The following is a 16,825-nucleotide window of genomic DNA, read 5'->3' as shown; positions in this document are numbered from 1 at the left end:
GGATGTTATGGGAGACAGTGTCAAAAACCCTGCTAAAGTCAAGGTAGGCAACATCCACTGCTCTCCCTTCATCTACCCAGCCAGTCATGCCATCACAGAAGGCTATCAGATTGGTCAAGCATCATTTCCCCTTAGTGAATCCATGCTGACTATTTCTAATACTACTGTTGTCCTCTACATGCCCAGAGATGACATCTAGAATCAGCTGTTCCATCGCTTTTCCAGAGATGGAGGTAAGGCTGACTGGCCTATAGTTCCCTGGGTCGGGTCCTCCTTCTTGCCCTTTTTGAAGACCGGAGTGACACTGGCTTTCGTCCAGTCCTCAGTCACCTCTCCTGTTCTCCATGACCTTTCAAAGACAATGGAGAGTGGCTCAGCAATAACATCTGCCAGCTCCCTCAGCATTTATGGTGCATCCCATTGGGGCCCACGGATTTGTGGGTGTCCAGTTTGCTTAAATGATCTCTAACCTGATCCTCTTCGACCAAGGGAAAGTCTTCCCTTCTCCAGGCTTCCTCCCTTACCTCCAGGGTGTGGGATTCCTGAGGGTCTGCCTTAGCAGTAAAGACTGAAGCAAAGAAGGCATTCAATAACTCTGTCTTCTCTATATCCTTCATCACCAGGGCACCCACCTCGTTCAGCAGCGGGCCCACATTTTTTCTGCTCTTCCTTTTGTTACTGATGTACTTGAAGACCCTCTTGTTGACACACTGACACAATGACACACTGAATGTCCTCACTTACCTTGGAAATGAAAATAGTGTTGATTTTTGGATTGTGCTTGAAGTTTTGTAGAATTTGCATTCTTTCTCCTTGTGCAGTAGGACCATATATATAAGGTCTGAAAAGAACAGAACATATGCAAATTAAATCAATTCAAGATTTCTCAATCACTTCTTAAGAGGTACTAAGATACCATGCCAGGGAGTGCAGTAGACATTTGAACTGATATAAAAACAAAACAGATTTTGGCAGAGCTTACAGTTTACTTTTAGCTTGTTTGGCTCTTTATGGCAGCCGCTCAGTTGTTTGTGGAACCCTCTGCAGCAACCCAGTCTGCCAGAAATAAATTCTGACAGTTATAAATGTTTTGCAATTATGTGCATCAATGAAGCTGTAGATCAACAGACTGAATATATTTGCTAAGCCTACATGAAAGACTGAAGGCAGCTGTTAAAATAAGAGATTTTTTTTCCCTCAAATCTACTGAGTTAGCACATTGACAGCTGCAACCTTTGCTTCCTATATAAACACTTGAAAATCCAGGCTTCTCCGTCAATGATATGCTGAGTGTCACAAGCTAGCTGCTGGATGTTGTTCTGGGAAAATTATTTCTGCTTTTGAAGCTAACCTCTTGCCCCTCCTAATACCTTCTGGACTTACTGAAATGAGAACAAGGTCCCAAACATTCCACGGCCACAAGCAGCTCACAGTGGCATTTCACCTAAAGTTTCTAACAATTGACAATAAATCACCTGGAAATTTAATATCTCAATCCAGAAGGCTCGCACAAACTCTCAGTCACCCACAGACTTCATGAATAACTTGGGCTACTACGAATTTTCCAAGATTCTCTCTGGAGTCAGGCTGTTTCTTCCTACCTAAGCAGATTTAAAAAAAAAGAAGCTAGAAACAGCAAAGCCCACATAAAAAATGAGAGGCATGCAGGAGTGCATAGCCACTTATTCATCTGTTGCACTGCTTTTCCAAATGCTCACTAACAAACATCTCCAAGTAACAGGAATCAAGTTCTACAATTTCTATTTTGTTCACACTCCCATACATTATTTCTAACACAAGGAACCAACCTCAAATGTTTCATTTAGCTTTTAATATTGCACAGACATGGGTGGCAGCTGAATATAGACACGCAGTGTACAGTACTAAGGTTTTCTGTTCTTACCAACTAATTCCTGTGCATTGGCTCCTCTTGCTTTCTTTACTACAAACTTTATTGTCTTTTTTTCTTTTACCAAACAATCCTAGTCACCTCTAATCTAATTCTTCTATTTAGTGTATTTAACCAGATTTTTAGAAAAACACAGCTAAAGAATGAGTGGCAAATGAGTCAACTCTGAAACAATATTGTTATTATTCAATTAGTGACATTCAGTAATATTTTAAGCCTTATTTGAAATTTCATTTAATATTCAAATTGTGATGATTTTAATCCCCAACAAAACTTAAATGGAAGATTTAAACGGCAACTAAAGATTTGTGAGCCTTCTGTTTCTTGAAGCCACCAAGAAGAGGTTCAAACACATTTTTTATTAAGAATGAAATAACCTAGAATTCCTGGCTCTCAATCCTCCATTTTAACTCCCCCAGATCCTACTTGACAATGACTCATTAACACATATCTGAGTACCTTCCTGAACCTAGAACATCCAATGCTAGATTGACTTTTGTTGTTGTTGTTTTTGTTTTGTTTCTTTTTTTTTCTTTTAAAAAAAACATGACTCCTTTTCCTTACTGCAAAAAGACATTTGAGGGTTTGAGGGATTTGCAAAGATAGATCCCTCTCCCATTAACTGACATAACTCACAAAACCACAGAGGTATACTCCTTCAGAAACAGTGATTTAAACATATTAATAACACTTGCAGAAACAGTCAGCATGGGAGCTATACTATACTGGATGACAGACTCATGACAGTACAAGCTGGCTAAGCAAAGCCGATTTCTGTGTCCCCGAAAATTATAGCCAAAATAATTCCTCTCACGTGCCTGGTCTTTCCCTGCCAGTACCAAGGGAAAGGGGGGGTAAGGGAGGAGCTGGCAGAGACAGCCAGACGATGGCCATCTCTCCCTCCAGCCGGGAGCCCACCCACTCTGCGTGCTTCAGTCAGGTCATGGGAAGTGCAGTGGGACCCTTCCTCCGGCTGGGCCAGCCACAGGTCGGGCAGGCAGCCTTGGCCACTACCGCCGTACCTGCTGGGCTGCTCTCTCCTCCTTACACAGAGAATTCCTGCCCAACCCAAACTGACAGTTCCCTTTCTTTCAGCATGCTCATAGCAAACTATGATAGAAAATTCTCTGGTTAAAATAAAAAGAGTCCCTCACCTTTATCCAGCACTGCAAGCCTCCTTTCTTTCTAACATTGACAGGCGTATAACCTGGAGCTCCACAAATGATGTGAGGAACGGAGAATTCACTCAAGAACATGAAAAGTAAGCATCTAAATAAACTATCCTGCCATGCTTCTACAGTGTCTACCCCACTTAACAACTGCTGTGCTACTTAGCAAGCTCCCCCTCCCAGCATCGCCCCTGCTAAAGGCTCTTTTTCTGTGGTGCACTGAACACTGCTAGAGACATTCCAGAGGCATCATTACAGCTAATCTCTGTCCAGACAGATTTAAAAAATGATGAAAGAGACCACGGGTGTTGGAATTCATCCAGCACCATTAGCTCTGCTCACTATTTGATGTCACAGTAAGCCAGCACAACATGGCTGTTAAACTACAGCCAAAACTGACCATGAATTTTGGGAAGTGTAAGGCTTGTTTGTGGTTTTGCTAAGAAGTACGGCTGAAATTCCTAGACGTGAACTCAGACACAGTCAAAATGCCCCACAGCTTCCAGCAAGCAAGGCGTTATTTGGGCTTGTCTAAGAAAGCATAAGGCCAGATTCTATGCATATTTTCCCCAATAACTGCTCTATGCTTGATCCTGGCAAACACTCTCCCTGATCATCCTTCCCCAAACCCTACAAACACACTGATGCTAACCCCTCATTAAACTCATTAAATTTGTTCAACTTTCCATAACTGCACTCACGTTAGAGTCATTTAAGGTAGCTGATAAGCTTATGGGAGCAATATCCTTCCGTTTATTAACAATTCCAGTAGTTCTAGGCACTGCACTGGTACAGCACAGATCCCCAGAAAGTTTGTCTTAGGTTTTTTAGACAAGGTTAAGACCTTTTGAGAACCTGAAGCAGAATGCCCTGGGTCCCAAAAGATCTTGAAAATCTTTGTCTCAGAGAGATAGGGGAAGCTACCATCCATTAAAGAAATAGTTCTAGTGATATTTTTAAAAGTCCCTCATTTTCTGCTGTCTTTTAATAAAAATAACATGGATGGAGAAACACCAAGTCTTTCACAGAAATCTCAGATGAAAACTCCTCTGAGGCAAGTGCTAAACAGAGATTATTTCAATGTAGAACTGTTTGAAAAGAATGTCACAGTGCCAATAAAATCCATCCAAAAAAATACCTTCCTGAGCTCAATTTTATATAGGATAATTGGAGTTAAATTAAAATATCACAAGAATATTTAAAGACTACTGAAAGCTGCGAGATTACAAGGCAATTTTCCAGGAATGAGGAAAACAATAGTAGCATCGTTGGTTGTGAGCACTTACTTCCCAAGTCTGATTGCATACTCCTTCAGTGCAAACACATTGTCAGCAAATACGATGATTTTATCATTCCGTCGCTCATGAAACTTAATCAGGAACTGGCAGGCTCTGAATTTATTTGGGTTCATGGTGTACAGCAGTATCCGTTTCTTTGTTTTGATAGCTACATATTCTCTATAAAATTCAGGTGACATTGGGCACCAAACCTAGAGTTAGAAAACATACACACACACACAGAGTAACCCTCTGTTAGTTATTTATTTTTTTCCAGTAGGAATTGAAAATATATTGGGCGGTTGATAATGCATTAGGACTTTCTGTATAGTGCAGGCCACAGATTTTAACACAGTAATTTCTGCACCAAAATGAAAGCTAGCAGTTGGGGTAGTCTCCAGCACTGCCAAACTCTGTTTAACCTCATTAATATTCAGGCCTTCCAAAATGTTTTGGCAGTGAGATCCATGACAGAAATAGGCAGTGGGATTGGAACAAGACTGGAAGATACTTACTTTATGTTTCATACTTAGTAATTTTACTGAATGCTACCACTTTTTACAGAGCAGTAATTAAGGGAATGAACCATGTAATCTCCCTGTCACAGTCAAGGGTTTTTCCATAAAAATTAATTTTCATCCATATTCTGAAAGCTAAGAGACACATTTAGTCTTCATTACAGAATAAATGTACCAATCTTTTTTTTATATACCCACAAAGAAGTAACCTTTATTTTAACAGCTATTGAGTCTACAACTTTCAAAACACTAGGATTGATTAGAAGTGTTCAAATAGGTTTCCCTACGCAATTACTTTATTATGTAAACATACATAATCGTACTGCACAAGTCTAGGCTTATCAAGATATTTTTTTTCTACTGTAGCAAGAAAATAGAAGAATTATGAAGCTTAAAAGTTTATGCCAATGCAATCATAATACCTATAGCATATAATGACACTATCTATAGTGCATATAATCTAGAAGACATTCATTCTCCCATATCCATTGCCCAGTACAAATTAACAGAATACTGCAAAGAAAAGCCTCTTTCATATCCATTGTTCAGCTAAGGAAGTTATGTGACAATTTACAGGAGTTTATTTAAACAACCTGAATTGTTATGTATTGTTAAGGACTACTTTTTAGTTTCAAAACATTTTTTTCCAGTGAGTTAAATTGACTACAGTGAGTTAGTTAACTACATTAACAATAAATTTATGCATTGAATAGGCTCCATTGTTATTGTATGCTATCTATAGGAAAGATTTAAAATTCTTAAATCAGAAGAGAATATTTCAAAGCAAGAATGAGATATAAATACTGAACATTTCATTGTAGTAAAATGATTCATCTGTTGCTCAATGCCTCTGACTACATGGCAATCTGAATATATTTTGATTTGTATACTCTCTTCTGGATTTGGAAATGGGTAAGATCTACTTCTCACCCCAAAGATCTTTTCATTTTTACACCTTGAAAGATGCACACTTTTTAAAACTTCTTATAACTTTTTTAACCGTGCTGCTTGTTGTCTTTTAGAGCAGTGAAAAAGCAGTACCTGCAATGACCATGACCTGCCTTATCAGAGAGCAGCACTGCCGTCTCTTGCCACCTGGAAAGAACAGCACTTAAAGAGCAAACCAGACATTTTTCTTGGCTATGGGGAATAAGCCAAGTTAAAGATGCTATTTCTCAACATGTGATGAAAATCCAATCAAATGTGCAATGCAGTTGTGCATGTATTAGTCTTGTTATTTATTGCCCATCAACACTGGGTTTTTTTGATTCTTTGCTTTTGGTAGTCCCATCAAATGTTACTCCAAAACATTGGCCTAAAGAATATAAACTTGCAGAATTTTCACATCATTCAGAACAAAGGTAGCCCATGCTTCACTTTGCAATGTATAAAGGGCAGTTCAGGGACTGAGAAGAATTATGCTCCCAAGGCAGAATTAACCAAAGTGCCTAAAAAGTCAAATTTGAATTTGCAGACTGGTTACTCTCCCTTCAACCTACTTGTTTTCTAGATGCTCTTCACTTACATTCTATTACTTTAAAATAGTTGTGAGGTTTTTTTTCCTTCTACAACCCCAAGTTTGCACAAAGTTCAAAAGGAGAAGAGCTGAGCTGCATGTGCATCTTTTATTCCAGTATCAGAGCTAGGAAGAATTGCATGAAACTAGCAAGACAGGTTTAAAAAAAAAAAAAGAAACCACACAACAACCATCACCACCACCAAACCCCACAAATAATGAGAAACAAAACCAAAAACCAAACCAGACAAAAAAAAAGAAGAAAGCAAAAAAACCTCAGGAAAAATCCAAGAGACAGTTAAATTATGAAACTCTACCATAGCATGTTATAGCTGCTAAAACTTTACTTTCATTCAATGGGAGTCTGAACAAGTTCATGAAAAGAAACCCACTGATGGTTACACAGAAACCACATATAGCTCATAAATGACTGAGGGCTTGGAGAAGTATTAGGAGAAGCAATAGATATGTTTGCTCCGTTTTTATATTCTCGCCTAAGTACCTTCCTTGACAATTATGAGAGACAATATATTGAAGCTAGACCTTTAGTCTGACCCAGAAATGTTACTTTAACATTCTAATGTGCCTGTGTGAAAGGTTTCCACTTCTCTGATACTAGATTTTTCTCTCATCCAGATGCTGGAAAGAAGAGAGGTCACACCATTATATTGGAAAGAAATAGTAAGATGCAATTCTACGTTTTCAATTTTCACCCTCCTGCATTCAGAGTTGAAATAAGCAGGTGGTTTTTTATGTTTCTTAAACTTTCTACTATCCTTCCTTGTTTTAAGAGTTACAAGAATTTTCCTCAAACAACTATAGACTGTCTACCAGTTGAAGTTTCTAAAAAGAAGCTTCCAGCATACCACCTAATGTTACACACGTCATAACATGACGTTATGCTACCACAGAGAACTGAGTTTAAGATATGAAGTCAAGTCGGACAACGCAAATGCCAAGCGCATCGAACTAGGTCTACAGTACCGCAACCACTGCTCATGTTTTTGAATGCTGACTTAGAGACAGTTGATAAAGCACCACAATCCCCGCAAAGAGAAAGAGTGCTGAAGTCACTCTGGAGAAGATGTGGCTAGTGGATTTGCCACATGTTCATATTGACCAGCGACAGCCTTTCCTAAGCTACAAAGTAAATGGAAAGTCATAAATGCACCTGTTTTTCCCAATTCAATACAATTTTACACGTTCCTTAAAAAAAAAAAGTTAGAAGCATACTAAATAAACACTAGTAGTACCAAAAAGCAGAGCATCACCTCAGCACACTGGACTTTAGCAATGTAGCCACTGTTCTGCAGCTCCATCCAGTTGGCTTCATAGAGTTTTGGTCCGATCAGGAAGTTCAGGTCAACAATTTTATCATCTTCTCTGACCAGGGTAGCAGTCAGCCCCAGTTTACAATGAGCTTGTACAATAGTGAGCACACGTCTGAACATTTTTGCTAAGAAACGTAAGACAAATTTTCTGTTTACTTTCCTGAATCGATTCAGAAGACAAACACTGCAACTTAAAAGAACACTTTCATCAACTCCTGAACACAAAACAAGCACAATGTTGGGAAATTTTACCCATTTCACATATACTTCTAACAAATCTGTGTTATAGTAAAACTTCACACTGATTGCAGCTTTAGTTTACATCGTCAGGGTACTCTCAAAATCCCAGTAAACCTTCTGGCATCTTTATTATTTCCCAAGAAAAAATTAATATATTCAGAGGTTATATGGCTTGTTTTAGGTCACATATATAGTATTTCATAGAAAGAACTGTGACACAAGGACTCTTGGCTGACTGCCACATTCAGGACTTCTAGTATATGGCAGAATTATGCATCTTTAGTATTGCTAGAGATCACAGAGGAGATCCTATACCTTAATTTTTATGAAACCAAGAAAGAAAAAAACTGAAAGAACGGTGGCAGCAACATGCTACTTTGATAAAATGGCAGTTAATCATCAAGGTCTACTTCTGAAAACCATCATTTCCGTAGACACCAAATCATATTCAAATGAAATCATGAGAACAAGATAGAGCAGGTAACAGAATCCTGGGTGCTATTTTTGCCAGAATTATTCCACAGATATTGTCATACTACATTATTGCTTTCCAATAGTATAGATCTCAATGACATATTAATTTCAAATACAACAGCTATTTCTGGACAGTAATCACTATGGTTACGCATATTTTGTTGAGTAGAAATAGACATTAAAAGCTAGCCTACAGTGCCATTATATCTCAAAAGAAGGCGGATTCATTCCTTTCCTGTACAAATTGGTCTACAGCAAAATTACACAAACGTAATTCAGGTATCTTAAGAGCACTTCATCAACCTACACAGAAAGAGAAGGCACTTGTATTTTACTCTGCCACTTACAGAAAACACAGCATCTAATTTGAAGGGTTTCAGAAAACTAATAGTCAGCTAAACCCCCTAGTATCGGGGGCGGGGGGGGGAAGAAGAAAGTAGAACAAAACCGTTTCCTTGTCTCAAAACCCTAATCCATGGGTTTACTCCCTATATTAATCCTGAGAAAGACAGCAAAAACCTTCCACTTGTAAAAGAGCAGAGTAACATTAACAGTGTATACACAACATGAAAGGTTTGCACATAGTTTCCTTACCAGGGATAGTATGTACTTCATCAAGTATCATAAGGCCCCACTCTTGACTTTTAAGCCACTCCATTACTCTTTCTGCTTCCCAGGATCTTTTTGTCGTGTGTCCCAACATGGAATATGTGCTGATAGCAATAGAACAGCCAATGGGCTTGTCTTTGGCATCAGAAGTGAACCGACATATCTGACTGTCATCAATGGTGGACCACATCTTGAACTGGGCTTTCCACTGCTCCACAGACACTGCAGAATTACCAAGGACCAGACACCGCTTGCGGACAGTACATGCAGCTGTCACTCCAACTAGAGACTTGCCAGCACCTGCAGAGGAAGAAGAGTGATGTTCATTAGTCATCTCTCAAATATCACTGGAGTAGGAGGCAGGGAAGGAAAAAAAGAAAAAGAGCAAAGGAAAACAGGATAACTGTGAGAGGACATGAAATCATGTAAGGGCAAATTCTTTGTTGTTTCTTTACTGTAACAGTCTTAAAGAAATGGAGTATTCACTTCTTAAAAAAGGCTGCATTGTCTACTAGACATGTAAATGTATTTTCTCAAGAAAATCATTGTAAACAATGGCTTTCCTGATTAGAAGCAATCATTTTAATAATTTCTCAGTTTCAAAAGCATGTTAAATTCCAGGTGGCTACAGAAAGCTTCCCCTAGAGATGATCTATCCCATTGCCCCTGTTAGCCATGTTCATTCCCCCACATAGCAAGTCCTTAAATCTTTCCATTCCTCCTTCACACTTCCTCCAGCATCCCTTACACACTCTCTCAGGCCCTCGCTGTATCTCCTGTGTGTCCCCTCCATCCTCAATACCAAGGACACTGCCATGAAGTTTCCCGTTCTCTCCCTTTTCCATTTTTTCCCATAGGGTGTCCCAATCTGCACATTCCTCACTTCTTTGTCAAGCACCCCTGCCCAGAACTTGTGCACACAAGTGCTTTTCTTCCTTGCAGTCCCCTTATGCCATATTTGTATTCCCAGTTCCCCCCCGATTCCCAACCAAAGAACAAATGATTCCAATGCTAACAGCTTTACATTTCATGGGAAGCTCAGCAGAGCCAACTTAGAGTGAACAGTGAAAGCATGAATGGTAATCTGAAGCTACTACAAATGAGTTCCTCAGTCACTACAGGGATACTGACAGCTGTCACCATTTAAGGCTGGGCTGGCAATTAAAGGGGAGTACATAGATGCTCTCTATTAACCCTTTTCTTCCCCAGAAGGGAAAGGCAAGGAGAAAAGGGAGAGACACTTATGGGTTGGAAAATTAAAACAAGTTTAATAAAACAGTAACAATGAAAAAAAGAGTATAATAATATTAATACTACTAATAAAAATAAAAATATACAAAACCAATATTGAGCTTCCCAATGATGATCACGGAATTGCATGCTGCACTGGCTCACACTGCTGATGCTGCAGGGCGGGCACTGGCATGTCCCAGACTGGACTCAGCAGCAGATGGGAACCAGATTCAGGAATACACAGACTGGGATTGGAGGCAGGAAAAAGAGCAGAGTCCTACAGCAATGCCGGCCATGAAAGAAGAAGGGCCTACCCCTGTGATCCCTTAGCTTTATACTGAGTATGACAGCGATGGGATGGAATACTTTGCTGGTCAGTTTTTGGTCACCTGTCCTGTCCGCTTCTGCCCACAGGTGTGACTCTTACACCTTCTCACTTGTGGACCGTAAGAGAGCCAAGAGTGATCTTCATTCCCACAGGCACACGTACAAACATGGGCCATTCTGCATACCAATCCTACTGTTACCTTAGTAACAACTACAAACTTCAAGCGTTATCAATTCTGAAAGCAGACACTGTCTGGAAAACATGTAGCCAACTTCAGAAACTGCAGTTACTTCGAAGAAACTTAACTGAAGGAAAATCTACTGAAAGCAGAATTGGTTCTGTTTCAGTCAAACCCAGGACAACAGCCCAGTTAAGCAGATGCCTGACAGTTCCATCAGCTGGGCTCTCCCTCACCACAGCCTCACCACCCACTCGCTAAAAACCAACATGACTCTGAGTACTGGTACCCAGAACAGTCCTTTCTACTGTTTGAAATTTAAGTGGCTGTCATATTTGGAAGTCAGTTTACTACAGGTGGATAAAGAACAAAGCCTCTAAATACCAATCCAGAAATTTACCACATGGCAAGACAATGACACCAGATCTGGCTCGCCCATTTCCAAACATCTTCCTCAGGCTTTTCTCTTGATAGGGCCTCAGGACAGCTGTAGGTTTCAGATCTATATTAATATCGGGATTCACGGAATCATTTCTGAAATCATATTCTGCCAGCAAGGGGTACTCCAAATGGATACAACGCTTTTGAAGTTCTTCAATCATCTCCTGAAGAGGAAACAAAGTTTCAGATGGTAAATTCTCTACATCTGAATTAATTTTTTTTTTTCCACAAACAAGCAGATTATATAGTAGCATGTGAAGTTACATTTATTTTTTACGCTCATGAAGTCTGCAACAATTAAAGTTTATTTCATAAACTTTATTCGTGATCACCCCTGCCCCCCTGAAACATTTTAAATAACAGTCAACATTACAGAGGGCTATTTAAGCAGATGGAAGAACATGATGCATTAATCTCAGATGTGTTGTTCATCCGGCAGTGACTAAATTACACCCTGAACTCCTGCAACAAAGAGCTCAACAACAGACACAAAAGGTTCTGTGTGTTACACAGAAGAATCTACCAAAGCTGCACATCTGTTATCTGGAAAATCTCCACACGCTGGTAATGCAGTTATTCCACCACAATGACAGGTTAATTCAACCACCCACCAAGAAGCTGTTGGTTTGGTTTTTTAAAATAAGCAAAATAGCTACTAAGTTATCTTTTTAAAAAATTTCTTGTTTTCCCCAGTAAGGCATCATTAGAATCACTGAGTCCAAAAGCAGCTTAAGAAATTCTACAAAAGCTCTCTGAAAGTCAAGCCACCACTGTGCTCCAACCTCCAGCTACCCTTCTCAACCTATGAAATCAGAACCACCAAGAATTCCTTCTGCAAACATGAATCACAAAACAAAAAAAGGAAAAAAAAAAAGAAAAAAGCAAGAAAAAAAAGCTCTGAAACCAACAGCAGATTTGCCCTCCACTGAATTCTCGCTTGTCTTGCACAAAGCAACACCAAGCTGCACATGATGGGAATTTTCCTGAGTCTCTGAAGCCTTTCTCTGGCCTGTGAATATGATGCCTTATGGGCAGGGAAGGAACAATATCCAGTCTGCCACCCTCTGTACAAAAGAGGAAGATTCTAAGATTTTGGAAGGTAAAAGGAAAGAAATGTTACCGACTTTCAGTGATCTCCCCTATCAAACAAAGAGCCGCAGTACTTTACATTAAGTTCTCATGCTTATTTGCAAGTTCTGGGCACATTCCCCAAAGCTACAAATGCAGTGACTAAAATACTCATACCTGCTTGACTTCAAAAGACACTGTCTGTGTTTCCTCCTCCTCCTCCTCATCTTTGTCCATCTGTTCATAAAATTCAAATAAGTCAGCTGGGACATCTGGCTTATTCTGAGCATCTGTTCCCTGTGATGTTGACGGACCAAAGCCACCTTCACTGGATTTGGAAATCTGAAATAGATGGACAGGAATTTTCACCAAGGGTTTCATTAGATACACTCCATGTCCGTGCCCCCACCCCGCCCCAGTTTGGGCTCATTAAGGAGGCACAGATCATTACTGACAGAACCGAAAGCAACTGCTGATAAAACAAACAACAACGACTCCAAACTACTCAACAGTTTATTTACTGTTAATTCAATAATTTTAAAACATGGTCAAACATACCGCTGATTTACTTGTGAACGTCTCTGTAATGAGCTCTGTTTCTTCACCCTCAGCATTTCTCAGGCGACAGTCTCTAATTACATGGTCTTGCAGAAGCTGCTGAATGACATCAGGGTGGGTACTTTCCACAAAATACCTTAAATTAAAAAATAAAGAAAAACATTTTTATGAATTAATCAACTGAATAACTTACAGGAAGAGTGGCATAGATGCTTAAATATATAGCTATCCCAGATGCACTCTCAAGTATCCAATCTTGGGTGCGGTAATCTAAAAATAAAAGAAATTACGGCAATCAAAAATTGTTAAAAGATGCCTCATACCAAAAGCATTGTGTACTTTGCAGTTATCCATAACACAAGTGGGAAAACTCCAGGAGAACTGCCTAGAGAGAGCTCTCACATACATGTCTTAGTTGAGACATGTGACACAAGTCAATTTTTTTGAGACTGAACTGAGGTGAGTCTGTGAAAACACTGGATGTGGTGGTTTAAAATCCTGCCCATGGGACTAAAAAAGCTCAAAAGACAGAAATCCAAAACCTCCAATACACAAACCATCTAAAAATTTAAATTAGCGCATCCTGAAATTGTTTCTTTCCCTGGAAATACATCAATAATGATGCTGGTTAGAGATTGCAGTTGTAATATGAGCCAAGAGAGACTTAAGTGGCATGGCAGAAATCTTTTTCTCAGAAACACCTAGGAAGAGGACAAAATAATGTAGTAACATTAGTGCTAGAAATGCTAAGTATAAAGTCTACCCAAAGTAGTAAGTTCAAAAAAGCATCAGGACGAGCAGAGCATTAGATTACAGTCCCAGGGCTTATCTATGGCTGTCAGACAACAGAGAACTTTGCGAAAGAAATAAAAGGAGAAAGAGAAAACATAGGCAAGGTACTGATGTAGATTTCAGGTTTCTGCTATCTCCTCCTTTTCCCTCTCCCTATCGTAGAACCACAAGTTTAGATAAAATTGGTCAGCTCTAAACTGGCTGACCTCTCAAGGTCCCTTCCAACATTATCTTCTAGGTTTAAAAGAAATCAGATTCAACTCAGCAACAAACACACACCTCTTGCCAGTGGACTTGTTTATCCTTCCTGAATAAGGGACAAGTCAGAATACACAAGACTGAAGGACAGCTGTAGAAAAATTTATCTAGCCAGGCTCACATAAATTAGGAAGGAACATATGAAACAATTATCTGAAAATCTTAAGCATATATTGCAAGTCTAAGCAATAAAGAAACGAACTAGAATACCAAATTCACAATCCACTTCTAAAAACGTAATGATAACCAGTAGTAGCTCAGGACAGCCAAAGTGAATTCATTCACTAATGTATTAAATACTTTCAACAACTGAAAAAGTGATCTTGTATTGACAGATGCTACATGCGGCTGGGAGCTGTAAAACTCAACAGCTACCGAGACCTCCCATTTACGTGCAGCTGTGCATTTGGAGGACTTCCTCTGCCACATTAGTTAAGGAAGAAGCCACTCACCTGTTATGTTTCAGTACCAGCTTCACCTTCCCATAGCTGACAGTACACAGCTACAAACGAACAAGAGGAGTCGTTAGGAATATGCAAAAGAGCGATTCTATGTTTGGGACCAAATGCTGCAATGCAGTTTAGTTCTCTGTGGGGAAGCATGGTATCATAAAATATTTACTTGCAATGTTGTTATGCTTATGGAACAAACCTGAAAAGGTATTTTCGGAAGACGCACACATCATCTCACACAGGCGATCAGTCACAGATACTCAGTTTTTATACCCAATTCCAATCTGCTTCCAAGACTGCAAGAACATACTTGCGGGATAAGGTAGGCTATGTTTTAGTGCCTGGCAATTCCAGACTGCTTCCCACATTCATAGTCTTCTTCCAGAGCAAACCTGAGGAAACTTTCCCCATGTACAATTCCTACTGGCTGAAAGTGTGCACAGAGATGCTTGGGTATATATATATTTTTTTAAAAGGTATAAACCCCACACAGGATATATTGTGACAATAGTATGCATGCAGCAACAGACTATAGAAAAAGACAAAAAAATAAGATAAAGCCCCTGTTCTCTTGAAACAATGACAAAATAGAATAAGATGGTAAAAGCAGGAAAGGATTTCACTAGTAGCAGTAGATATATTTCTAATACCAATAAAATAGTCTTACCTTGATAAACTGAATTATTCCATCTGGGACACCAGTCTTGCTCAGCTTTTGTAAATATTCTGTGATGTCGCTTGTTTGTAAGCCAACACTAACAGCAGCATACAGTGAGTAAGCAGTCAGTTTGTACTCATGAATGTGGGTTGGTCTACACACAGGCTCAGCAATGGCAACCAAAAAATCCTGTGCGTATTTGTAAACTGGAGAAAAGGCTTCCAGAAAAATATGGCCATCAGGAGCCTATAGAAGTAAAAATAAATGCTGAAGGCACAACGGTGTTAGTTGAACAGAATCAAGAATTTGTTATAAGGCAGCCATTATGATACAGAGACAGTCCACTATTTAGGTAGTAATACATCATAGGGATTCAAAAAATGTCTTCACCTGAACAATGAAGTTACAAGAAAAAGAACAAAGGAGACACAGAAACATACCACTTTTGTATTCTGAAAGGGTCTAGACATTGACTTGTCCGTGTCCCTTCCATGGCACTAGAATAAATCACACTCAGATCGATTAAGCTTTTCCAGACTGACATGTTGGGGTATTTTTTTCTTTTTTAATGCTAAGTAAATTGCTTGAGCAGAGGCAAATTTCCAGCTCTACTCTCCTGAAACAAAACAAAACTCCTCACTCATTTTACACAGAATGAATGTAGAAGGAAAGGTAGCCCTTGCTTGTCCCAGCATCCAGTAACAGATGCCCTGCAGATGCTGACAGGGCAAACACCTCTTCTCTATGTGCTCATCCTACTGGCCTACTTGTCCTACTGCCTCTTCAGGGCAGAGAAAACAAACAGCACCAGTTACAGAAGATGAGACCAACCTGTCTTAAGCCTGTTTCATTCCAACATACAAACCCTCTTGCTGTGTCACTGCAACAACAGATCCCACTTCTGTCACTAGCCAATCTAGTCACTTCCACAAGCCATTTTACCCTCCTCCCAGCAACATCTGGCTTAAGGTGCTCCACTGCCTTGTCTGGTCTATGGCACACCCACTGCAAGGGATACCTGACAGAGAGGGGACCTGCAAGGAGGCTGCTGTGATGGGAGTAAGGAACCTGGGCTCTCTGAGGGGCTCCCAGGCGGGGGCTGGCAGCATTATCTCGGAGGGACCTCACACTGCTCACAGCCCTACTGTGCCCACGCAGGCGCCGCAGGTACCGCGCTTGCCCACCCCACCAGAACCAGAGCAAATCTTGCTTTGAGTGAGCTGCCAAGGCCAAGCCCCGGAGCACGCTCTCTCCACCCACCCACCCACCTCTTTTTTCTTGGTGTCCCCACTTGACTCCGGAGAGCGGAGCAGCCTTTGCTGGACGCTCTGCAGCTCAGTCCCGGTTTCCTGATGGGGGAAACCCCCACAAACCCGTCCCTGTCGGTTTCCCTGACAAACCCTACCCATAACGGACAGACTTGCAGCATCCCGGTCACCTGCCCAGGGCTGCAGCGTACTTTCCTCTATGACAAACCGCAGGTAACGGGAGCCCCTAGCTCTACAAGGAGGCGTGTACGCCTTCACCGACCCCCCGAGGCGGGGCGCAGCGAGCCCCCAGGGCCGCCCGGCCGCACGTACCACCCAGAGGGGACGCGAGGAGTGGTCGGCCTTCAGGGGCATCTGCTGTCTGTAGTCCTTCGCTCCGTACTCGTCCACTTTGGTGCCGCTGTCCTCCACCTGCTTCCCCGCGGCGGACGGCACCGCCTCCTGAGACTCCTTGCCGGGAGCTTCGTCTTCGTCGTCTTCATCATCATCATAATGGCGCTTCTTGGACTTCTTCTTATCTGGGAGCAAAGACAGAGCCGTTACGAGGC

At 40.7% G+C, this 16,825-nt stretch overlaps 1 protein-coding gene across 1 annotated transcript; it reads right to left on the bottom strand.

Annotated features, from left to right (window-relative positions):
• Positions 1-687: 687 nt before the first annotated feature.
• ERCC3 (excision repair cross-complementation group 3) lies at positions 688-16,799 on the bottom strand (the record flags this gene model as incomplete). Its single annotated transcript, XM_009701490.1, has 10 exons — positions 688-841; positions 4,365-4,567; positions 7,661-7,845; positions 9,029-9,343; positions 11,183-11,387; positions 12,469-12,633; positions 12,850-12,985; positions 14,352-14,401; positions 15,019-15,255; positions 16,590-16,799. Coding segments are annotated over 10 exons (1,860 nt in total), but the record flags the coding sequence as incomplete, so codon positions are not given.
• Positions 16,800-16,825: the final 26 nt, after the last annotated feature.

Source organism: Cariama cristata, unplaced genomic scaffold (genome assembly GCF_000690535.1).
Source record: "Cariama cristata isolate BGI_N322 unplaced genomic scaffold, ASM69053v1 scaffold1696, whole genome shotgun sequence".
Taxonomy (NCBI): domain Eukaryota; kingdom Metazoa; phylum Chordata; class Aves; order Cariamiformes; family Cariamidae; genus Cariama; species Cariama cristata.
The sequence above is the reverse complement of the archived record's forward strand: the minus strand, read 5'-3'. Positions and strand labels throughout refer to the sequence as shown.